Below are 25,855 nucleotides of genomic sequence, written 5' to 3'. Positions count from 1 at the left end.
GTGATTTTCGCACTTGTCGCACGACGACGCTGGACACCGTCCTGGCGAGCAGAACGTTGCTCGTCGACGACGTATGGGACGACCTCCGGACGGGACTGACCGCCCGGCTGGCGAAGTGCTTCTCGACGCGGAGCTCCGTGTTCACGCTGACGACGCGAATCTGCCGCCGGGCGTCCTCGGCGACGAGCTCGGTCTGAGTGCCCTTGTGGTGGCCGTCGGCGCGCAGCGCAGCGAAGAGGCTCGTCTGAGTCGCCACGGAATGCCGGACGGAGCTCCTCCCGTCGACCACCCGCACCATCGTGGACGTGTAGTTCGACGAGCGGCAGATCGTGCGCGAGCTGGTCCACCGGTGCGGCCGAGCGAAGCGGCCCTCGGGGGAGTTATCATCCTCTTCGCGTTTCCACGCGTCCCGCCCGATGAGAGACCCGGAGGAGAAGTCGAGACGCTCGCCGGAGAGGACGTTCCCTCGCCGGTCGGAACCGCCGAAGCCCAACGCCTCCTGCCGTGGGCGACTCGAGCCGTTGAAGCGAGCGGGCTTATCGACCACGGAGAAAGTCGACGTCTTACCGACGAGACCGGGTCGATCCCCGAAGTTCGCCGAGGCGATCGACGGAGTCCCGGATACGTCGTAAGGATCGAGTCGCTGCTCCGAAAGGTTGGCGAAACCGTTCAGCCCGAAAGCGCGGGCCTTGCCGACGAGCTCGCTCAATTGGCAGCGCAACGGACCCAGCTCGCGGTCGAGCTTCAGCAGAGCGTCCACGTCGCCGGACATCCGCTTCTCGGTTCTTACGGCGGGGGGGCTCGGCGGGGAAGATTTGACGGGAGGGTACCCGATGGACGCCGCGTCGTCCCGACGAGAGGCCGTTGCGATGCCGTCGCGAAGCCGCGCCAACAACTCCTCCGACGACCCCTCGCGGTTCGTCACCGGCGACGTCGCGTCCTGCGGAGAGAACGAAGCCTACCGTCATCGGGGGAAGGACGATCGACCCTCCAGGCGTCCCCACTCTCTTCCCCTCCGTCTATTCCGAGAGATTTAATTGGATACACCTACACAACGTGAAAAAAAAGGCAGCGACGAAAATCAAGGTAACCTGCCCCTCGCGAATTCAATTGCAGGCTCGACCGGCGTCAAGTCTCGTTAGTTTACATTGAATACTGATTTTTGTTGTGTGATGTGATATTGAAAATGCCGAACGCGGAAAATGTGAATGCACAGACGTATGAATGTGTTTGCTATATGCAAATTGTATTGATATATTGATGAGTATATGCGGCGGGGGGAGGGGGAGGGGGAATGCTGTCGCAGATGGGATTAGTCGACAACGGTAAATTGAGGTAAACCTGCTTGATTCGGTACACTGAGAAAAATATATTTGATATTTGTAACTGGGATATTTTATAACTGTACTGTAATGGTTAGAGAATTATAGTCGGAATAATTATTTTCTTTTTTGCACAATAAGTGCAACTAGATTCTCAGTGATAATAATCTTACACGCACATTGCCGCTACTATTTTTGCGGTTAAACCGAAGAGAAAGGATATAGCCGAGCCGAAAATAACTATAATTTCTTTATAATGGAGCAATTATTGAAACTGATACTTGAGTTATTGAAACAAAATACGATGTATTAGTTTCAATAATAACATTGGATCACTGAATCAAGAAGAGTTGCCCCACTTATGACGCTTATTGACCAATTCTATATTGATACACTGAGAGAAAAATGTATGATATTTGGTAATGGCATAATTAAAAATGGCATAATTAAAAATTATAGTCAAGAAACCGTGAATATATAATAAATGTTACTATAAGTTATAATTATAGGCATAACGTGATCAACTTTTGTAAATCTTTCATCGAAATGAAATGTTATGAAAATAACAATGATTTTAGTATAAATAGTATAATTAGTAACAGTATAAATAGTAAGTATAATTATAGTAAAATAGCAAAAATATATGGAATGGTAACAGAAATTCACTATTTTATATAGTTCAACAAATTTATAATGAATAATAAATAATACTATAAGTAATAACATCCTTAATACGTTTTTACTATACACAATAAACAAATTTTGTATTACTTTAACACGGGGAATGTGTTAAAAAGTACAGAAATATAATGTTAAATTAACACATTCACCTTGCCAACGGTATACACTGTTTTTAACACAAAATTCTTTACTATATAATCATGACCGTAAATCCGTTCACTCTGTTATATTTTACGTACATAAAAGAGCTAAAAACGTACAGTCGGGGCCGAAATGAACTGTAAAACATAGTGAAATCATAGTTACTACAATTATTCTCTTCCCTCAGTGTACGAACAGCATTTATCCGATTAATCCGTCAAATACAATTTGAATATCAGCGATACACCAAAACTGGCTCCACGAGACTGATGGAAGGTTAATCGAGCGCTATCACGGGGAAACGATCAACGAGTTTTCCCTCGACTACCCATTTCCCGCTGAGATTTCATTAGCGGACGAAATCGGATCTCGGGAAGTTTACGGACGTACTCGAGGCTCAGGCAGCACCGTCATTTTCGACTCGAGTCTTCTCGCCTCGTATTGCTCGGCCCGAAAGTTGGTGTCTGAACCGGCGGTGACGAAGATCATCGACGGATAAAGGGACGCCATCCTCTCGACGATCATCGACATCTTCTTCTTCCGTGCGATCGACGACTCGGACGTTAACGCGACGTCCGTCGCTTTCGAATTCACGGAAGCGTCGGAACTCGGGGCTTCGCTCTTCAGGAGCGGCAGGGATCTCGATTTGGCCACATTCTTGAGTACTGGCTCGAGACTACGTGCGCACGAGGTTCGCCGGGTCAACCTGTTTTCCAGTTCGGGCTGCGGTTCGGGCATAACTTCTCGCTTTATCGGCCGGCGGTCGCTATCGAGCGCGCCGAGTTTACTCAAGGAAGTGCCTTCCTCCTCGGCGTAGACCGATCCTTTCGGCCCTCCGTGGACTTCGGTGCTGCTGTACTTCGAGGGGATCCGACCCTCGCTAGACGTCTCGTAATCTCCCTCTGTGTTAAAGGAGACAATGGCGGAGATCGTGGGATTATTGCGAACGTCGTCTTCGCCGTAAAATATACGCTAACTTAGATTACAATATTACTAACTTGTTACCAACTGACTAACTTAGATTACACACGTAGTTACACCTACGTAAGTTAAATCGCCAGGTTTCATCGCATTGTTTGCGAACGTGGAATATACAGGCCTTAAAGTGAAAATCACTGTCGAGCCTGTCCTCTTAATCTCGAGTCAATGGAAATATCATTAATCGATTTGGGGAAACAGTATTCCGTATCGATAATCAGTGAGTGTATCGCAAAACTAAGTATGTTATTTTTACGCGCATAAACGTAAAAATGATCGTATTTCACCTTTTTTTTTTTATGTACTTCTTGCCGTTTTAAATTATATCATTTGAAATACGTTTGATAGTGTTAAATTATCAGTTAACACGTCCAATCGTGTTAAGTCACGCGATTTAAAAAGGCAAGAAATGTGTAAGAAAAGTCTCAGTTAAAATAAAATTTAAAATTAAGTCTCAGTTAAAATAACATTTAAAATATGGATTTACAGTGTATCCACTAATCTTTTGTGGATACACTTCCACTTAGCTCTTATGTCTAATGCTCCACTGATTTTGGCCATTGCAAATCGCTCCTACGTTCCGTAGCAGAAACACACACACANACACACACACACACACACACACACACACACACACACACACACACACACACACACACAAATATATATGTGTATTCAATCATATGTCGTATTTGACGTATTTCATATAGTAGTAGAATCAAGACTCAAAGACTTCGAGTCCGACTCACACCAGGATAAGCGTGTTATTCAAATATGCATTAAATCAATATATAAATAATATAAATTAATATATAAATATATAAATTTATAAATTAAATCAATTAAACCTAATTTGGAATACTTCAGGCAAAATCATTGACAATACCCAAAGGTTGTGTGATTAAGATAATAAAAAAGAATTAATAAGTTCTAATATCTTTTTTACTGTTTCTGCAATTAGATCTCTCCGGTGGAAACAGTTGCTGTTATTAACAGATTTTTGCAGTGAAAATTTACTCATTTACAATGCCATACTTTTAACTATGGCCACCAATAACTATTGCCTGTTTCTCAGTGATAACACTGATTGCACTTTAGAGAGTGACACGCTGACACTCGACGAATCCAGGTGTACCTTCAATGGACACGCACTTAACGAGTGAAGCTTTAACTAAAAAAGCAAGAAGAAACAACAAAGAGTGACCGTGAAACAATAATAACCGTGTTCGTCGTTACGAGACATTGCCTATATCGATGGGATCGCACGATCTCACGAAGCGGAAATATTAGCACGGAGACGCGGAAACGGTGAGAAGGATAAAAAGAAGACAGTCCCCTTTCTCTCTAGAACTTTAATTAATTAAAGAGTTCGGCGCACCGGTGATCCGACTTTTAACANGGGGGGGAGGGCAATTAACCTAAATTTGATGTAACAAATTTTCGCCCGAACTTCGGATGGCGATTTTCCCGAGAGGGGAAAATCCCGCGTCCGGGAAAGGAGGTTGTCGGGATGCCGCGCTCTTTAATTATTGTTTTCAATTAGTCGCGAGTTCGCGAGAGGACGAACCATCCGTTTCGGAGGCGCAGACGGTCGCGACGGAACTCGTCACCGGGCGGAGCGGCTCGTCCGTTTCGTTCGGCTCGTCCCCGACGATGAGAACAGGTGACACGAGCGGGATGGGGCATCGGGAGGCCTCGGGACGACGATCCGTACAGCCGTCGGTGCCGCGCGACATTGTCACCGGGAGGTTAGATACCAGCCGTTCGGCATCCCGACGGACTCTCGTGTGGTCGTCAGCAACGGACGCACTTCGTTATTGGCACGTCGGCGCGTAATTCCGCGAGCGGCCGACGCCGAGGCCGAAGGAAGCTGAACACGAGCGCTGACGGGGAACGTGACAAGCGAGATGACAACGCCGACCGACAAGAGATGCGAAACGATAGTTGGCTAACGAACAGCTGGTACACTCTCGTCTCGTGCGTCATTTTATTTAGATTCGATTTTCACGGGATTGCTCGACGGGGAAAGATTCGCTCGCGATTACACGCCTCGCGCGCGACGACACGCTTTTCGCTCCGCGTGCCGCCGTTGAAACGTTGAAAGTCCGAAAATCCCGCGATTACTGACCGAGATGCACAGGGTGAGGCGGATCTTCACGCGAGAAAAATGATCTCTTTGTTATACACGTTTCGCCTATGTTATTGTGTGCAGCTACATGCGAACGCGTTTACGTATTAAATTACGCATTCAAAACCGCCTAATTTACGCGTCGGGATTTAATATTTCATTATCCTCTCCTCTTTCTCTAAAAAGAAATGTTTGCCGTTAATTGACCATGAAGGTATTGCATTTTATGGATAAAACATATCTCTTTTCCAGATGCACGTTTTCATCAAATAAACTTATCGCATTGCAAATTTGCATTATTTGTGTAATTATAATTATCTGGAGGATTCGGTGTTTTCAAATTACAGAGAACACTGAGAGGTAAATATTATTGGTTAGGGAGGAAATCCTTGGTGTTTCAGCTGAATTTTGTGAAAAGATTGGGACTTTTTGAAGAAGACCGTAAAAGACTAAGAATTTTCGCCTTGACCCAATATACATTTCACATGTAAGAGGACCTAAATGTGTAGAGTTGTCACACATCACACACACACACACACACACACATATGTATATATGTGCGTGTGTGTACGTTTTACACATTTACATTAAATGAAAGTTGTTACGCCTACGTGACCTCTCTTCATCGATTAAGTATTACGTTTTGAATGTGATAAGCGGACGCGGACAACTTAGGTTACCCAGTAAACCAAGCTCTCGTGCTATTTCAATCGATAATTATCGATTGTTACTCTTATGTCATGAGAAACATCTTTTCTCTTCTCAAATAGGATGCAGAAATTTCTCATGCCTGTAAAAAGCGGAACGTAGCTTAATCTTTAGCTCATTTTTAATAAGTTCAATACAGTCTATTACTTTCAGTATTGTTCAATATAATTTAGTCGGTCCGAGAAAAGTCTCAAGTTTAAAGTTTATGGCGTAAACAATATCACGTAAACCCGTTTCTTTCAAAAATTAATTATCCTTTCACGCAAGGACTTTATATTTCTGTTTATATAAACAGTAAGTCTACTATTTCTTAAATCAATTCTTATTTAATAGAATTAAATAAATTTCTTAAATAAACAGACGTTCCGCTCGGTTCAATATTTAAAAAAATCCAGTTTGTTGCAGCCGTTAATTTTCATATTTGATTTTATTAATTATTAAGCAGAGCAATAGTAAATAAATCTTAATAACCATAGTCATTAATCTTCTTTTCTTTTTTCCTTTCGTTCACGCAAGTAAACATACGTTCACGAACACACATACACACGCATACAATTTGGACTCAGGAACACACTGTGATTTTCTTTTAAACACAAAAAGCGACCCGAAGTCGACATTTTAATGCTAGTTTAACGTTCCGAAATTTCCAGACAGAGAGAATTCAGTTACACGAACGGAGGTGTTTTCCCCCAAACATCGCATAAAATAGTCATTCGCAGGGAAATATGGCCTCATTTTCATAAAGCTGTCATATATTTTGATAGAGAAGTGTCACTGGTTTGCACATCCGTGGGCATAAATTCTAATTTCACACCTTCAACGGAACTTTAGAGCCCCGAAAAACAAAATGGTATGTCGGTTTTTTCTTTTTACGTTTCCCCTCTACTTTTCTCATCTGACCGTTAACGAAGTTTAATATGTCAGATATTAAATTTAAATATCTAAAAGAGATAGTTATATTTTTCGAGGATATCCCGGATGACACTAGTTATCGCCTCAGCGTGTATTCCTTCAGTCTCACAGTATCACCGCTGCATTTCCCGATCTGTCGCGACGAATGCGGCGGACCGAGGGAAGAAAACGCCGGGAAAAAGCCGACGCACTTCCGGCGTCGCGTTTTTCCGCGAGAGTACCGTCGATTTCGGTGATGCGCGTCTCCCCGCCGGCGTGCATCTCTCGTGACAATGTAAACCCGGCGGATTTTAAATGTCGGCTTTTATTTCCCCGTCGTGACCCGACGCCACCGATGCTCCCTGAATTGTCCGTACTAACGAGATCAAATTGTAACGCGGCAAAAGCCGGGCGCACGAATACCGCCGTACACCGCGGTTTCGCGCGACAAACAAAGCGAGATGAACATTTCAGCGGGCGGGATTCGGAAATTGTTGCAATAAACTTGCCGCCCGCGGAATGAAGAGTCCGTTGTTGCGCGTGATGACGCAAACGATGCCACTCCGCAGATTTGGAAATAAAGGGGAACGCTGCGTGATCGTACGCGAGCAAGCGAGCACTCCCCGCTCTCTCCAAAATGAAACGAGATACTAAACTGTTCTAGTTTCGGGTTATTATTACGTTACGTTCGTTCGCAGAAAAGAAAATTATTCAACTCTGAAACTGCGGAATGACGCAACTAACTAAATCGCCGTTCTTTTACATATGATTTGCATGCGTAATTATATTTCCGAAGTCACGAAAACTAGGCGAAGGCGAAACGCGGTAACCATAATTGGAAGTTGTACACCGTGAAGCAAGAAGAAAGAGAGAGAGAGAGAGAAGGATTTGAACGCGTGTTGTTACTTATAATTTTACATACATAAATGTATAAAAATTACACTGTATATGTACAAGAAATCCAAACGTGTAATTTTTACACACTTATATACGGAAAATCATAATAATAATAAATAAAAAGAGACTACATGATTTTACACACACATAAGTACACACATGCTGTAAAATTATACATTTTAGATGTACAGTGAGAGAAAGAGAGAGAGGGGGGGGGGGGGAGATAAATAGTTTGTTCAACCCTGGAACTAATCTCCCTTCGAGCCCGCAATAAAAAATAATGCAAAATGTAATTGTTACTATAGAAAGCGCTATGAGTAGGAACAAAAGTGCTGGAAGAAATGAAAATGAAATATATTAAATGATAATATTAAATGCTCCAATCACCGGCAAAGAAGAGCACTCATCTATGCAGTAATCAGGATTAAGGGTTACACGAGGTAGAGTCTGATTAATTGGATAAATTAAATAAATCGGCGAACCAACCAACCAACCAACCAACGGAACTGACGGAGTGCCCAGACACGAGAGAAATATCCAAAGAAACGCAAAAGAAACGCTAAGAAGGCAAGCTAAGCGAGAGAGAAAGATAGAGAGAGAGAGAGAAAGAGAAGGAAGATTTGTGAGGAGGAGGGAGGGAGGCAAAATCGAATCGGGATAAATAAATATATTATCGGGGAGAAACTCCACCGTGTCAAGTCGCGATAAATTTTTAATATCGATGTGAATTATACGCGCGACAGAGGAGAGGAAACCCGAGAGCGCGAACGAAAGAAATATGTTACACCTTTAAGTATCGTTTTCGAGTGGACGCGTGAGAAAAAGAGCGAGAAAGAGAGAGAGAGTGAGAGAGAGTGAGAGAGCGAGAGGGAGGGAGAGGGGCTGGAGGAGCGGGAGGGAGACGGAAGGCACGTTGAGTAACCCTACTGATTACATCCACGAAATATGGACGAGCGAGTTTTGGACGATAGCCCGGCTCGGTACGCGCGGATTCTCGGCGAAAGTGTAAGACCGCCGGCTTCCCGGCGCGCGCTAACTCGGCGCTCGCTCGGTGCTTCTCATAAAACAGCCGAATTGTCCGTGAAAGCGCTCGAATCGCGCTCATGCAACGAGAGCCCGAGATGAAACCGATGTATTGCGTAATGCATGCTAATACGGAGCACGGACTTGTAATTTATGTAATAAATCAGCGGATCGCCTTGCGAGCGCGCAGTTCGGCGCGCGCGACGCTCGTGTCGACTGATGAATAAAAGAAAAGTGAATTTAAGTGATTAGATAATTCATAATTTAAAGTCAAGGTTACTCAAGATACAATGTATCATTCGGGAAATATCATCGATTTCGATCTCGGATGCTGCTTTCGCAGTCGCGCGCGCGGCTTTTTCGCAAAAACAAGTTCCGCAACTCTTTCATAACTTTATATACGTCGTCCGCGTCCTCGTCGCACGTTCGCGCGATCACGGTCGCACCTCTTCGTTCCCCGAGGTGTTACGACACGCCGGCAGACTTGTAAATATTCTATAATATTGCTAGCGACGAGACCATCATTCGCGACCGGCCATTCATTTGCGCGAACGGCGCATCCCGCGTCACGCGGCCATGGTCATCGGGCGCGCTCGTCTCGAATTTTATTCACCGTATATGCTGAAAAAAAGGATTCGGTAATGAGTATGAAAATTCCGTGAATATTCGCCGGGCAAATATTTCATTACCGCTACGAAATCATTTATACAACACACGGACTAACGTATATACAGTATGTGCGGAACTGAATCATTTTCGCAGCAATAATCAAACATTTGCTCGGCAAATATTCACCAAATTCTAGTATATAATTCCACTCCTCCTTTGACCCTGGTAATGTCTGAAATTTCCGCCTTCGTTTTAGGCTCGGATTGTTTCAGCAGCGTTCAAATGAAATCTGCAGAATTAAAAGTCCCAGAGAGAAGTTGACGAATACATCTTATTGATCTGGACCGACTAAATAGAGGCGAATCATCATTAAGAGCGTCAAGGTAGCGTCAACATTTCAACTTGAGTCGCATTGTGCTCAGAAGAAAATACTTATTACCGAATCCTTTTCTCTTTTCGGTGTTCGTCCGTAAGCCGGCGTATTTTTTCGACGAGCGGCCCGGTGACGCCGTGTCGATCGATGATACCCGTCGTTCGTCGCGCCGAAAAGAGCCCGCTGCATTTTGCATCGCGCATTTGATCCCGCAATCCCTTTCTCCCGCATGACATAGTACGCTGCCGTACGTCACTTTGGACTCGCCGGAGTCGGCGCGAAAAAAAAAAGCGGAGGCCGCCTCTCTCTCTCTCTTTCTCCCGAAAGAAATTTCGGCCTTACACTGAATCTGTGATACTACGACGCAGCAGGAGCCACCTTAGAAAAATAGGTTCGATTTCAACTCTAATAATAATTCACTCCTTCTTCGACCCTGGCGATGTCGGGAATTTCCGCTTTCGCTTTAGTTTCAGAGCCAACGTAGGTTGTTTTAGCAGCGTGAACATTTTAGCAACGTTAAAATCTTAGGAATTAGAAGTTCAAGAGAGAAGTTAACGAGTGTAGCGTCGTCAAAATAGGTTTTTGCTGATCTGGGCCAACTAAATAGAGGAAAACCATCATCAAGAACGTCGAAGTAGCATCAAAATTTCGACTTGGGTCGCATTGTGCTTAAAAGAAAATCGCTGTCCCGAGTCGAGATTTTGGCCTTAAACCTTTAATTATATAATATAGCAGAAGGTACGATAGCAAAATAGAGGTTCAATTTCAATTCTAATAATATAATTCACTCCCGTTTGACCTTGGTAATAATGTCTGAAATTTTCGCTTCACCATTGTTTTATATCAGCATTAAAATTAAATCCGTAGAATTGATGATTCTGGAGAGGGAATTAACAAGTCGTCAAAATTCGAGATCCTTTAGTAAAAAAGAGGCGGCAACAGGGCCATGTGACAAGCTGCTATGTAATTGACTGACGTAATTACTGCTTCTATCCTGGTATGCGTGGATGCAGTGGCGCGTTTGTGTTAGAAAATATTAGAAAGTGTTAAAGAGCTGCTGTATAACTGGCTGGCATGGCAGGGTTTACCTGTTGGCCTTTCTCTCAATGAGGCTCTCTCTAATCGAAATAGTTTTCTACCAATTTACTCTTTCAAGTCGAACCTCTGTGAAAATGTCACTAATTAAATCAGCGAAACGGTATTTTATCGGCAAACAGCGAGCGTTCGCTTTTTAGTAGAAACTCTACCACTTAGCTCTTCTGTCTAATACTTGCTGATTATGGCGTAAAATTAATTGTTAATTGCTGTTACGCGTCCCGTAGCAGAAATACATCTACATATCTTATATAAATATATTATATAAATAAATATATTCAATCATATTCAGCATAGTTCGTATGGCAGCACTCAGGAGTTAAAAAGGTCCCTCGAGTTCGGGTCTCATTAAAATAAGCGTGTTTTTCAAACACGATATAAATTAAATCAATTAAACGTAATGAAAAATATTTGAGGCAAAACTATTGACAGTAAAATAGTCTTAAAAGTGGGATGAAGATAATGAAAAAGAAGTAATAAATAATATCTTTTTTCGCTGTCTGTTTCCGCACTCAGATTTCTCCGAAATGGTTGCTGCTATTAACAGACGTCTACAGCGAAAATTTTATCGATTTGCAGTGTAACGGATAATTATAACTATGATCATTGATTATTGACCGCTTCTCAGTGATAATACGCTGATTGCACTTCAGAGATTATATCATTTGATCATCTAGGCGCGAGCTATTTTTCAGAATGTCAAAATTACGACTCGGGTTTACTCCCTCAGGAGGATTTATTCGTGAGGAAGGGTCGCGATGTGATATATATATTAGATGCCGGAAGGAGTTCGTGCGGTTTCCTTCTTAGGGATGAATCGAAGTCGGATTTCAGCCGGTGATTCGCACGTGACGCGTGAAGTTGGTATCAACGGAAAGTCACATTTATGTCGTTGGTACACACGATATGCAGCTCTCGATTGTTTCAACATTCCGTTGTTTATGCGAGATCAAAGACGGATAGCGAGAAAGCTACGAATTCGTGCTTGCCTGCCTTGTGAGTTTAAACTTGGACAAACTTGGAGATACATCAGCGAGTGCGGCGAAACTTCGCTCTTCGCGAAAGGACAGCGCAAAAATCGTTTGATCGGTCATCGAAGACGACGAACCGCGCGGATATGTGCGTTGGAACCCGGAAAAAAAGGTGCGCAGACGTCGCGGGAGTATTTCAAAACTGGAAGGAGACACGACCGCGCTGGGTGTTTATCAATTTTGACTCGAGAATCCGCGCGAACTTACATTCGGCGATGCTCAATCATATTCTCCGGCGGTTCTTCGGACGCTAAAATCGCACGTGACGAAACGAAAGTCGTCGACCGCATCCGCGTCGCCACGCAAACCGGCGGAATCGTCGATCTTCCCCCGCCGGCAGTTTTCCGCCTTCCCATTTTCCCCGAGGACGCGTACGTTTCCCTTCCTCGTTTCTCCTCTGTCGTAAAGCAAACGCCTTCCGACGAAATTTTACGGCCTGTACGTGCGCGATTCGCGGCGAATGCGTAAGAAATTCGCGAGCGGCGCGAGACGTCCGACGATGTCATAACGCGAGGCGTGGACGACGATGGTGACACACGTTTTAATTAAGGTTGATCGAGCTGGAAAGAAAGTTACCGATTTGCATATGATAGGAGATCAGAGACAGGAGATTTGAAAGAGCCGACGTAAAGAGACGACGATTTCGAGCGATCTCGTGTATACACTCTGAATCATTCGTCTGCTTTATCATTACGATATCCGCGCGGTACTTCGAGAATTTATGCCGCATCCGCAAGAAAGAGAGAGAGAGAGAGAGAGAGAGAGAAAGAGAGCGTTCTCGATCCGGGCGATCGAGAACGCGATAGGGAATTACGACTACATGAGCCTCCAGCGATATTTAGGGACCCCCCACGTTTCCCACGTTCAGAAAATCGATCGCGGACGGATTATCCGACGAGGCTGCGTGCACGCGAATGAGAGAGAGAGAGAGAGAGAGAATAATGCAGCTCTCGCTCGCCGGTGAATTTCGTTGCAACGCGCAATCGTAACGCCGAAACTTGTCCTATCGCGATTGTTAATCAAAGAGCGGCCAGCAAGGCGAGACATTTTCATATTCATGAGCTCCGTCTATTGTCGCTCCGATTCCGGCCGGCTTAGAACCGCGTGTGCAACTACGAGCTTTAGCGCACGGCCGATTTAACCCTCTCCGTCGCTCCACTCTCCCCTTCCTCGTCCTCCTCCTCTTTCTTCTTTCCCCACGGTGCCAATCGATGACACATTAATTTACGCGCGCGTTTCAGGAATGTGGGAAAACAGCACCAACGCTTTCGTTCGATCAAAAGCAGATCGAAGTATCGCGACGGCGTGTGCGTTTCAGGTGTGTTGTTGAACGAGGAGCAAAATATTTGCTCCGACGTGCCGGCGTTTTAAGCGGACGACACGATCGGAATGAGCGCGAAGTGTAATGAAGCACGTCGGGCAAAAGTGTCGAGGCGCGAATTTGTGTTTGTCGATTAAACACAAAGCTACCGGATTTCGCTTTGCGTCCCGAAATGAACGATGATTTGCCGTGAAAAACGCGCCACTCCGAAGTACTGATGTATTAATCGCGCGGTCTGTCGAATATATTCAGAACGCGCGAATAAAGGAGAGATGGGGGGGGGATGTTAATGGCAATTAAAGCGATCGTCGATGCGAGATAATACCGGCCGAAAAGAACCGTTCATTAGAGGCCGAGTGTTACCGCAGGTATTTTCGGAAGAAGAAGAAAAACGTCCCGGAGTCGCTACGGTTTTCGGTGCGCGCGCGCGTGCCGGAGAGTCCGAAAGGACACACAAATCCAAGTGTGCAATTAGTACATATTGTGTATGTGAAATTATTTAGCATTTGTGTGGTGCGTGTGATTTGATTTCCCGTGTAAAAATCACACGCTTTGCTGTAAAGAAATAAATTCACACGGCTTAAACGTGTAATTGAACATACTTTATAGTGTACAATATATTATACAAATAAATAAGTGTGTAAATATAAAAGAATACATACTTCCAATGAATGTATATGTGTGAAAAATATATACATAAAGCTATCACATTTAGATCTTCTCTTAGGGTGTCTTACGCGTATTGTGTATTATAGGGCGATGTGAATTGAGTTGGGGAGAAAATTCTTACCGTCTTCCGGTCAAAAGTTCGACAAAACCGCTAAGAATGTTCTCTCTAATGATCTAATTTTTAACATATTCGTAATTAAAAAAAAAAAACACCACGCGTATCCATTAATTCAACAATATATTATTGCGCAATACCGCCTCTGTAGGCTCTCGCTGCTGTCCGTCCGTCATTATGTAAATGGAGATTACCCGACGAAATTTACCCTCTCGGTTTACACGAGCGTGTATCTCATTAATGTGAACGATTCGGACTTATCGCGCGACATTCGTCCCAACCTGTTTTCGCAACTTGATCGTCGTGTGCGTGATCGATTGAACGAGAATCGAACCGGATGGAGACTCACGTGATTCCGTCTACCGTTGGCACACACGAAAACGTCCCCCGAAACGGGGTGAAAATTCGATTGACACTAATGAACCGAAACTATGCTCGCCCGAGGCAGCACTTCGCGGAGCGAGAATGTAGATTCCTCCGGAATAAACTGTCGGAAGCTGCTCGAGCGAAAGTAGCCCGAATGCTTTCCGGGTATTTTCCGGATAACGAGCGTACTTAGGGCGACATATGCGCCGGCGGAGGATGGAAGGAAGGTCGACGATCTCCATTAAAGGGCCGACGAACGAAATCGATTGAGCCATCGACGATCGGCGTCGTAAAACTCACCTGGATTCCCCTAGGAAATCAGAGGGTGGATGGGTCGCCCAACGGAAACAGGGAATCGGCGCGCCCCTTTTATCGTCCTCGTATTTTCCCCTGTAATTTTCTCTGTTTTCTTTTCCTCCTTACGTTCGGCGCAGGGGCGTCCGTAGGAAGAACACGAAGAAGAGAGAACGTACAGAGGGAATGTACTAAAATCGATATTTCATTTTGTTTTTGGGCTCTGAAACACCGTTGAAAGTGTAAATTTGAAATTAATGCGCCCGGTTGCGAATCATATAAAACTTCATTGCCAAAATATGGACAGTCTTATGAAAATGATTATATATTTCCTTGCAAATAACTGTTTTTTTTTTAATGTTTGAAGATTGACGCTTCTAGAAACTAGACCGGACTAGATGCCAAAGCCGATATGTCCATGTTACCTATAGGAAATTATGAAAAAATAAAATGAAAACACTGAAATTACATTATTTTGTGTATATATTTGTTATATTGTATATTACATCTTACATGTTATCGTTAATCTTACATATTTTTTATTACATGGAGAAAGATTCCCGGACATTTTTCCGAACTTCTAAAGCAAACAAGAAAAATCGGAGAAAATCAGATACCGGCAGTTTCAGCTGTATTCTGCAAGTTGACGTTTTACAAGAAAATTTATAGTTTTAAAGACTCAGAAATCCGGTTTTTTTCAATTCTCTGCGAGGAACTTTTCGGTTCCTTTCTGCGAAAAACGTGAAAAGGTTTTTTTATTTTTTTTTTCGGTTTCTTTCTCCGAAAAAATTTAAAAAAATTGAGAAAAAAAGATTCTTTAACTCTATAGTAAAATTCTAATATGTCGGTTGAAAGAGTAAACTCAAATATATCGGTTTCTAACCGGAATCTAACCCTAACTTTTCTTGCGTGAGTCAGTGATAGAGGATTGAAAGATTGGCATAAAATTCGAAGTGATTTAAAAATCCAAAACTCACACTATAAAATATCATTGTTAAATAAATTATACCGCTAGTTTGTTACTTTAATTTTCACAAGAAGATAGCTCAACAAAAATTTCAGCACCACGCAACATCGAACGACGTTAATAACACATCCGAACGCGCTTGTAAACAGAAAGTATTATTTCAGCTGCAACTACTGTGCACAGTAGACGAAGTTTATGTTTCCATCCGACAGAATTCAATATTTTATAGCCGAGAGAAACACGAGTAGTGTTGTTACAGATACATTTTTTGAAATAACTAGATATAGATATAAATTTGAGGCACATAGCCAGGTATAAATACAGATATTAGAAAATATATTTAGATACCCTTCAGATACTTTTCAGGGACCTATTGAATGAAAACAACAAAATTAAAAAAAAAAAGGCTTCTCACTGCTGTATTTTGTAAATGTAAGAAAATAAGAAATTATAAATATATCTATTGTAAATTTAATAGCATTAATAGAATTTAATGGCCTATACAATTTAATTTAGTTAAGTTAAAAGTAACCGGAACAAAACTAATTAAAGGTTGAGTTAAAATTTAATTATGTAAAATTATATGTACGTATAAACATATAAAAGAGAAATAGGTATATATAGTCATAACTAACTTCTAAGTTAATTTACCCCACTCATATATATATATATATATATATATATCTATATATATATATATATATAGATGTGTGTATACAAAATATGGGAAAATCGCGGAATAATATTCACGAACGTTAGCCACATCCTGGTCCGGCGAGATTTGCAATACAAATGACGTTCTGATTAATTCTTTGCTAAAACCGCACGCTCCGTATGTAGATAGCGGCGTGGCTTTAGCAGGAGGGAGGACTCATTAGTATGCCGTTCGCATCATGAGAGTTTTAACAATCGAACACGAGGATTGATCCACTGAGAGATTCCAAGTGTATGCGTTAAACGCTTAACCGGGAAGCTGTCGACAGGCGCGATTCGCTCTCGGCGAATCAGGATAAACCCGTTGCCGGTGAACCGGTATTTCATTTCGATGACGTCGGTGAACGATCCCCGAATAGGCATTTTCCGGTCTGTCGTCTGCACGCAGAGGGAACGGCTCGAGAAGGGAAAAGGAAAGAAACGAGAGCAGACCGGTGCGTAATTTCGCCGGGCGGTTGCCGGCCGTCTTAATTGTCTCGCGGAGGACATTCCTTGTGAGCGGGGAAAAAGACACGGGCGCCGGAATATTTCCGTTTCGCGTCTCACGCGACGTGGTGAGCGACGCACGTGGTCGCTCACGTCCGTGGCGCGCAATTTAGATAGAGCGCATTTTCGCGGTAACCGCGTAGTCATGAATGCAAAGCGTCGGGAAATCGCAGTCGTTTTCGCCCCGAGGATGGGATCCTTCGCCGGCGAGTTGATGAAACTCCGGCTCGCGAATCGTCCCGCGACACCGGGGAGAGATTTACGAGGCGTTACGAGGGCGGAAGGCGCGCGTTCAAAGTCGAATCGTGTCGACCCGACGCCGGCGCGAATAATTCGGAAAAATGCAACGCGGTGTTTCGCACGAAGGATCCGTGAAAATAGTAACAAACAGTCGGCACTGCCGGCTGAAAATTAAACGATGCAAACGCGGACTCGCTTGGCCGTGCGGCCAAATTGCGACCGAAAACAACATGTAAACGCGAGCGGTAGGTATTTTTTTTCCCCCCTGCGATTATGCCGGGAGGTTCGATTGTTTTTTTTTTCCATGCCGGAGAGTTGCGTGAAACGATACCTCCGATGGTTGTTGTTGACGAGAGACGATGAGAATATATATGTAATTTGTAAAGGCACGAAGTCAGCGGCGGGTCTCCGCGAGAGGGAATTTCTGTTAATTGCAGGAATTAAGTAATTTATATTCCGCCGGACAGAGTCGTTCGAATGAACAGCATTAAAATGGATAAATCGGCGAATTTGCACGTGAGGACACGGGCGTGTAAATGCCAATTTTGCGTATGCGGAGGTATGCGTCCGGGAGGAAGAAGCGCTGATGGTATGCTAATCGCGGCTGGTTGCCACACAGAAATAGATGCCGAAATATATACACGTGACGATGTGTCGCCGACTTCCAGAATCTTCGTTTTCCGCGACGAATCGGACCGCTTCGGTCAAAGTCACTTGGCTCGAGTCCGGATCTCGACGTAATTATTCCGCCGTTTAATTACAGCTCGAGCGAACGTTACGTTACTCCGTACGGCAGTCTGCATGCAAAGAAAAATCTCGATAACTTTACATCGATCTTGTAATTTTCTACTCAACAACGTGTAACTGTAATACACCACGTGTGTGCATATAGCGATATAAAAATATATGCGTGGTGGTTACGTATATATTTTTATACTGCTACGTCTACTATTTTGCAGTTGCATCGTTGAGTACGAAATCATAATATCGATGTGAGGTTATCGTTACTTGAAGTTATACAGCTACTAATTAAACGCATCGACTGGGTTGCCATTACAATGTTTTTTGAATATGAGAGAATATAATTATATATTATTAATATTGTAATATATTATAATATATTAATATAATAATATATTAAATATGAAGATTATAAGCGCAGCCTCTCAAGATATCGTCAGGGCACATTGGTGGAAAGATTTCTGCTCGATCATGAAGGTAAAGTTAACCACGGCTATGACATGGATGGATGATCACTTCAGAATCGAAACCAACCAGGAAGGATATAAACGGACGGGCATTGCAAGATGAAAAGATGCAAAATTTCAAGCGACTCTTTTTTTTTTAAACAAAGCGATCTAACATTATTCCACCTGGTTTTCATCGCGTCATAATTTTGCTTACAATATTTTGTAGCCACGGTAATTAATTGCCGCAATAATTCGCCGGAAAATCACTGAAGTACTAATCAGTGGTTAATCATTAGTATTTTCCCCGGTGATTATCAGTAATGTTTTTCTGTAAGGGTTGTAAAACTTGAGAAGAAGCAGACGTACAGTTAAGACTTGCCGGAAGAATGAGAAGAGAACTGGAGCAAACTAGTGCAGCCAATTTCAGCGGAAAAGAACAGACCTAGTGAATTGAATGGTCTTTCAGCCGATATACTTGAACTTGGTTGTGAAATATCAACTCTCGGAATACAGTTGAAGCTACTGATGGTGACTGATTCTTCCTTGTTTTCCTTCTTTGTTTAAGATAGTTTGATTTAAGATGGTCGGAAGGAAATGTCATAGGGAACCTTCTCCATGTAATAAAAAAATATGTAAGATAACATATAAGGACATATATGATAAATGCGCGAAATAATGTAATTTCAGTGCTCTTATTTCAATTTTTGACAATTTCCTGGCGGGTGTCACGGACATCCGGTTTACACGGAGAAAAATTTGCTGTGTCGCAGCAAAATCTGTCAGTTATTACGTGGACAGCGGAACGATTTATTAAGAATACCAACTCGCTGGATACATTATTTGCTCAGTCCAATTATTAATTTATAATAATGCTCAGCAAATTAACGTATTCCAAGAATAAATTCATTCGGCAGAATATTTTCTATTCTGGCAGCTGAACCGTTTCTGTTGTAATTACGAATAATTCACCAATTCGGTCAACTAAATTCGATTACTGCCGAAGCAAATATGCAATAACAAAGATCGTTTCGCTGCAATAGCAACATTATTTTTCTCCGTGTAAGTTCTCAAAGCGCCACTCGTCGAACTTTTTATTTTCCAAACAATACGAAATAATTTGCAAAAAATCACAATATATCTCGGCAGAGAAATGTTGCTGTTTTACGCACGTGCATAAATTTTCATTCTCCACCTTCAACAGGGACACCATCATCAGATAGAAGCTGTCATACAATAGAAACAAAACCAAAATGGCACGACGATTTTAGTACCTTCCTTCCAACAAAGACGTCCGCGTCCGGTAGATTCGAATTCGCAGCGACGACTTTGCGCTCGCCTTGAGGTGAGCCGTAATCGTTGTTCCGCAAAAATCTTCGCGGGCGCACACGCGATATTATTACATAACACCCGTTGGAAAGAAAAATTACCTCGGCCGCGTCCCTCTTCCCTTCGATCATCGCTTTACAACGCGAGTTATCACGTAGATCGATCGTCGGTCCCCGACTCGGCGCGTTCGCAGACGCGTCTCGCGCGCGCCGGCCCAGGTAAAAGTTGGCCCTTTGCAAAAAGAAACCGAGGCGAGGAAACCGCGAGACCCGTGTAGACAATTACACACGTAACGGCCGTAATAATGCGGAATCGGACCCGTTTCGGGAGCGAGTCCGAGGCGACGGCTTTTGCCGTTACGTCACGAGAGGATCGGATGGACCGGCCGATCGTCCGGCTGCGGAAGAATAATCGGCCGGTGTGCGGATCAGGGCGTGTTCTTCGCCGTTTCAGTGAAAGTAATCGCATACATCGCGAACTGGACATTGCGTATAAAAACGCCGACCGGCCGGTCCGATGGCACATTCGATCCGAAACTACCACAAGGAGGACAATGATGAGGAGCATCGCGGTAAGTGTCGCCGGGTATCTCTCCGCGTATTACACGCCCGTTACACGCTCGATCGTTGAAGATCGTCCCCCCTCTGCCCCCCNCCCCCCTCCCTCCCTCTGATGTCTAAATTACGTGATTATTATCGTGCGGTCGCCCTGAGATCGAGAAGCTGTCCCGATCGTCGCGTTTTTCGACGAGAATACTCCCACCGGAACAACGGGTTTTCACAGTTTGTGGTAAATACTTGAACGCAGTAATACCTTAATTTGCAAATAAATGATCGAATCTAATGCACAAAATGGCTTCAAATTTGAAAGAGAATTGATTTACTAAAATCGTGGAATATTTTTGTTTTCCGTCAAAGAAATCCGGCGGTTTGAAATTTCGATTTTTCTGTCCGGTGAATATTTTCCACAAATGAATTCTGATATTCTCGATATTATGGATTCAATACTTCGTCGTAGTTGTTTTAACACGTACAAGTAAATGCCTACTTATACGAAGGGAATATTATATTGCACACGGAGAAAAGGGACTTTGTTTCTACGACGGACTAGATAAAAACTGACGAGAAACGAGAACTCGACGACAAGAAGTGATACCTCTGTTACTGCGACTGAAGACATTCGTGTGAGCATTCAGCTGCATTGCAACTAAGTCGAGACAGCTAAAAACAATTGACTGACTGGAAACCTCCTACAGAAATCTTTCAATTCCTACAGTCGGCACAATAAGAGCTGCAACATCTTTCTTTCGGTGAGTTCTGCAACGTCCAATAGGAGAATTCGTTTTTCATTAACTCTCAAGAGATACATTTTCCTACTGGACACGAAGTGTGTTGCGAAACTCATCGAAAAAAGGTGTTGCAACTTTCATTAGGCCGACCGTGCAACCGAATTTTCGTCAAGTCCATAAGCAACGGAAAATATAGTTACACACTGAGAAAAAGGTTTCTTCAAATTTAATAAATTTTATCGCGTCCAAACATATTTCATCGTTGGCATATTTCGAAGGAACTAATGTTTCGATTAATAAGATCGTTAGACTTTTTCAACAAATATGTATCTGCACCCTAAATAAGAAATTTGTTTGAAACGAATGATAATTTATTCATAAAGAAATTATTTGTTCCATTTTGCTTTTGCTTCATTTATCGTAACCGAATAATATTTTATTCGATTAGAAAATATTATTTCATACACAATAGGCAATAATAGCGTTCTTTCTGTTAAATCGAGTTTTCTTGAATGAGATAACAAAACATTCACTCAAATAATATTTCACATATGCTGTTTCTGACAATGGACTGGTCGGACAGATATCAACCACCAAGTCGAAAGGAACCTTTTTCCGTGCGCCGACAGAATAGTTTCCCGCGTAAATACTCAATTGTACCTCCGCTTTCGTAAATATTTGCCAAGAATCGGAGGAAACACCACTTGAGCCGGCTGAAAATTACTCGAAGCGGCGTTACATTTTCCTCGAATGTGGCGGAACTTGAACGACAGAGCTGCCAGAGCCGCTCGTGAATTCCGATTACCGGCGAATCTGTCTGACATGGGCGAACTTTTGTCGATTGCGCAGATCGTTCTGCTGGCGACGGCCGTGTTGGCGGCTCCCAAGGAGGATAACTCGAGCCTGAAGGACAAGCGGAGTCTGTTGCTGGGCGACGCCGGTCTCTCGAGCTACACGGGCGGCATCGGTCTGTCGGGCTACGCCGCCGGGTACGGCACCGGCCTCGGCAGCAAGTTGGGCCTCACCTACGGCTCGTACGGTAGCGGGCTCGCGCACGCGTACACCTCCGGTTTGGGCTACGGCAAATACGGCGGCTCCTACGGTATCGGCAGCACCTATGACCTCGGAGGACACGGCTTGATCGCCGGCCACAGCCTCATCGGCGGCGGTCTCATCGGCGGCCACGGCCTCATCGGCGACTCCTTGGCGCACGCCAAGACCGAGCGCATCACCGGCCTCACCGTTCACCGCGAGGTCCAAGTTCCGGTACCGGTGCCGCAGCCCGTTCCGGTCCCAGTGACCAAGCACGTGCCGGTCCCGCACCCCGTACCCGTCAAAGTCGACCGTCCCTACGCGGTCCCGGTGCCACAACCCGTGCCCGTGCCCGTCACCCGCCACGTACCCGTGAAGGTCGACCGTCCGTACCCGGTGCCGGTGCCGCAACCCATCGAGGTCCGCGTCCCGCAGCCGGTGCCGTACCCGGTAGCCCAGCCCGTACCGGTCCCGGTGTCCGTGACGAAGCACGTGCCGATCTCCGTGCCGTCGATCGCCGTGTCGCCCTTGCCAGCCGGCATCTCCACCGGCCATGAACTCATCGGAATAGGCCACGATCTCGGCTCGGCGAGTCTGCACAGCGGCATCGTCTCCGACATCGGCAGTGTCGGCATCCACCACCTGGGAGACAGCTTCGCCACGGCCGGCGTGGTGTCCGGCGCTGACCACATCGGATCCACCCTGGGATCCAGCGAACTGCTGTCCGGCGGCGTGGAGCACGTGGGGACTTCCCTGGGAACGACCGGTCTCGTGTCCGGCCTGGATCATCTCGGAACCGCCGGCATTATCTCCCACGACAGCGGATACCACTACCCGGCGCCGACGCTGAAGAAATGGTGAAGATCCCCTCCTCCTTCCTTCCTTCTACCCTCCTTCCTCCCCCGACAATTCGGTCGGACGATTCGCTAGGATACAGGCGCTTCTCAAGTTGCTCGCAGATTGAACGTACAGGATACACGAGTCGTGTTATGTACGCTGCCAAATAAATTTATATTTTTATACCGTACACCAAGCAGTCGTTCCTTCGTGTCACCGTTCGAAACGCGTGGTTATCTTTCTCTCTCCTTATCTCTTTCTCTCTTTCTCTCTGTCGTTTCCCCGCGCATAGCTCCACGTCGCAAATCTGCGAGATTTCCCAAGTCCCAAACCGTGAGACCGGCCGAGCAATCGCTCAACTCGTCACGATTGTCGTCTCCGTCGCGTTTCACCGCCTTACGTTCTCGTATCAAATAATGTTCGGTGTATTCGGTGTATTCCTTGAAAAAATTGTACCCCAACAGCCGATGATGTGAGCGTTACGTCACAATGTAGCGAGCGAGACACCCCTCGAACTTCTTTTGTCGATAACGAAGATACCTCAGCTCCGTAACTTAGGTAGGCATTTTGTGCAACGTTTGTGAGGACAAAATAAAAGAGAATTTTATATGGCAAAATTTTCTTCATGACTCCTCCTGACATCTCTGCTATTGGGTGATGGTGAATTCAAATGATTACTTGTGAAATCATTCGTTTAGCAGCCCGCCGTTACGTAGTTACGTAATAGAGTGTAGTAATAATATAACAATTCACGCATTTGTCGGTATTTGTTATAACGCACTTTTACTTTCGAGCATTTCGAGCAGTTTCCAATGTACATTTTAGCATTTGATTATACATTTCCGCATCCGTCTTAAACCCGGTCATGTTATCAGACGAATGTACATTCGAGTGTTTTGTTCGTTAACAATTAACATTTTATCCCGCTGTATATATTTGGAGTCATGCAAAGTTAAACGATTGCATGGCGTTTCGCAAATGTGACCTTCCGCTAAACAGATTCAAAATTCGGCCTCTTTTCATATCGAAGTAGCCATTCGATCAGTTGATAATTCAAGTTAAATTTAGAAGTGCCTATTCATTTTCGAAACTGTCATTAATTGTTATATAAATATATACATTTGTAAACACTTTATTTTTCAAACAAAACCAACTCTTTTTAATATACTTTCGTAGGAAGCCATATTAAAACTCCTGCTTTTATTCGTGCAATTTTTATAAATAACGTTCCAATTAAGAAATATTTCATTACTTCGAGACTGGAAATCGGTTGAATAGCACTTTGACGAATGTGATCGTTAAGTTTTTAATTTAAAGTATAGATTAATCATAAATATATTGCACAAAATATAAAGGAACGGGAGGCATGGTAGCACTTTCTCCTCTACTGTACAAATTTCTTGGGCGAGAGGAGCAGGACCAAAGGATGCGGTATCGAGTGACCTCGAGAGGAGGAACGCGCGGCAGCGCAAGTGCGCAACCAAAACCCGAGCGATGCATCGGTATTAAAGCGGAGGTGCTCCCGTGGCACGTACGACGAAATCGATGCAATTGGCTATCGCGGCGGCTCGGCAAGGTGGGAGAACTGACGTCACAAAAGCTCCTTTCACGTCACACGGAGCCACCAAACCGGACACAAGTCGGAGCTTTGTGAGCGAACAAAGCTCGAATCGATGCTTCCGAAGCTTTTCCGTGCGAGGTGGCGAGAAAGTCGACTCGGCCGTCGATCGAACTATTCTTCATCCCGGTTATTTCTGCAATTACCGTTTGTCAAACTGACCCTGGGCAAACTGCAATTCGCGACGGTGAATCTGAGAAAGTCTACTTCCGTTCGTGCACTGAGAAGATCTCTCCAAGTTTAATCAATTTTATCGCATCCGAACAAATTTCATCGTTGGCGTACTTCGAAGAAACTAATGTTTCGATTAATAAGATCGTTAGACTTTTTCAACGAATACGTATCTTTATCTTAGATGGGAAATTTGTTCGAAACGAAAGATAATTTGTTTATAAAGAAATTATTTGTTTCATTTTGCATATTTATTATAACCAAATAATATTTTATTCGGTTAGAAGGTAGTATTTCAAAGAATAGCGTTCTTTCTGTTAAATAATCGAGTTTTCTTGAATGAGATGACAAAACTTTTATTCAAATAATATTTCACATATGTTGTTTCCGACAACAGACTAGCTAAATAAATAGAACTACAAAATTTGAAAGCACCCTTTCTTTTCCGTGTGTGAATCACAAAATCTCCACCGAAAAGTCAAAAGCGAAAGTTGCAATCTGTCGTGTTACACTGAGAGAAAACAAAAATATAGTGGTATTTGCAACTATAAACATCCGAGTGGAAAAATTATAGTAGAGGGGAGCCTTTTTTCTAAGTGTTTACTATAGTCGGTGATAATAATTTTACATATATATATTGCTACTATTATTCTTATATTGAGTGGCGCGCGACATGACCGACTATTTGCATCGTAATTAAAATCTTCATTCGCCGTGCAATATTAAAAATGCATACGGCAAGAGGAAGATAATTTCATGGGAATTTATTCTCTACGAAGCGCACGTTCAATATCACCACCGTTCTATCTGCTAACTTCCTGCGTAGAAAATTATCCTTCTTTTCCTTACGTTCGTTTCTAATATTGTACGGTGAATTTTATTTTATTCCCAGAACAAACAGTGGATCGTATCGTGCGCCATCCTGTAATTGAAATCACAATAAGGGTAAAAATAACGGAACGGAAAGGAACGCGCCGCCGTATCCTCCGGATATTTTCAACTGGAAAACCTCTCAGACGGCGCACCGCCGTTTGAAATCTTACAAGAAAATACGCTACCGATGAGGGAATACGAAATTCGTCGAAGAGCACCGCGGCCGGTAAAATACCACGCGTAGAAATGCAATTTGACGCAACTCCCGCGCAAAGTGGATCCATAAATTTACACAAAGTCGGTCGCTATTTGCCGAGCTCATCGTCCACTGTGTACACGACGGTTCAACCAACTCTCTGTGCAAATAGTGAAGATTAAAAATTAATATTGGCAAAGTAAGTATCCACTCTTGTCGCGAACGATAAGGTCCGATAAGCTGCCTCGATAACGCTCTTATCTCGTAATAGCGGG

General features: G+C 43.8%; 2 protein-coding genes across 2 annotated transcripts in view; one reads left to right on the top strand and one right to left on the bottom strand.

Annotated features, from left to right (window-relative positions):
• LOC106741891 (cAMP-specific 3',5'-cyclic phosphodiesterase) overlaps positions 1–25,855 on the bottom strand; it is a 496,301-nt gene that overhangs the window by 393,694 nt on the left and 76,752 nt on the right. The window lies entirely within an intron of this gene.
• LOC106741873 lies at positions 19,942–22,746 on the top strand. The gene is made up of 2 exons (XM_014614274.1): positions 19,942–20,136; positions 21,703–22,746. The coding sequence occupies exons 1-2, from the start codon at positions 19,942–19,944 to the stop codon at positions 22,744–22,746; spliced, it is 1,239 nt and encodes a 412-aa protein (XP_014469760.1).

Source organism: Dinoponera quadriceps, unplaced genomic scaffold, assembly GCF_001313825.1.
Source record: "Dinoponera quadriceps isolate SergipeBrazil2010 unplaced genomic scaffold, ASM131382v1 scaffold458, whole genome shotgun sequence".
Classification (NCBI taxonomy): Eukaryota; Metazoa; Arthropoda; class Insecta; order Hymenoptera; family Formicidae; genus Dinoponera; species Dinoponera quadriceps.
Note: the sequence above shows the minus strand (reverse complement) of the source record. Positions and strands in the feature narration are given on the sequence as shown.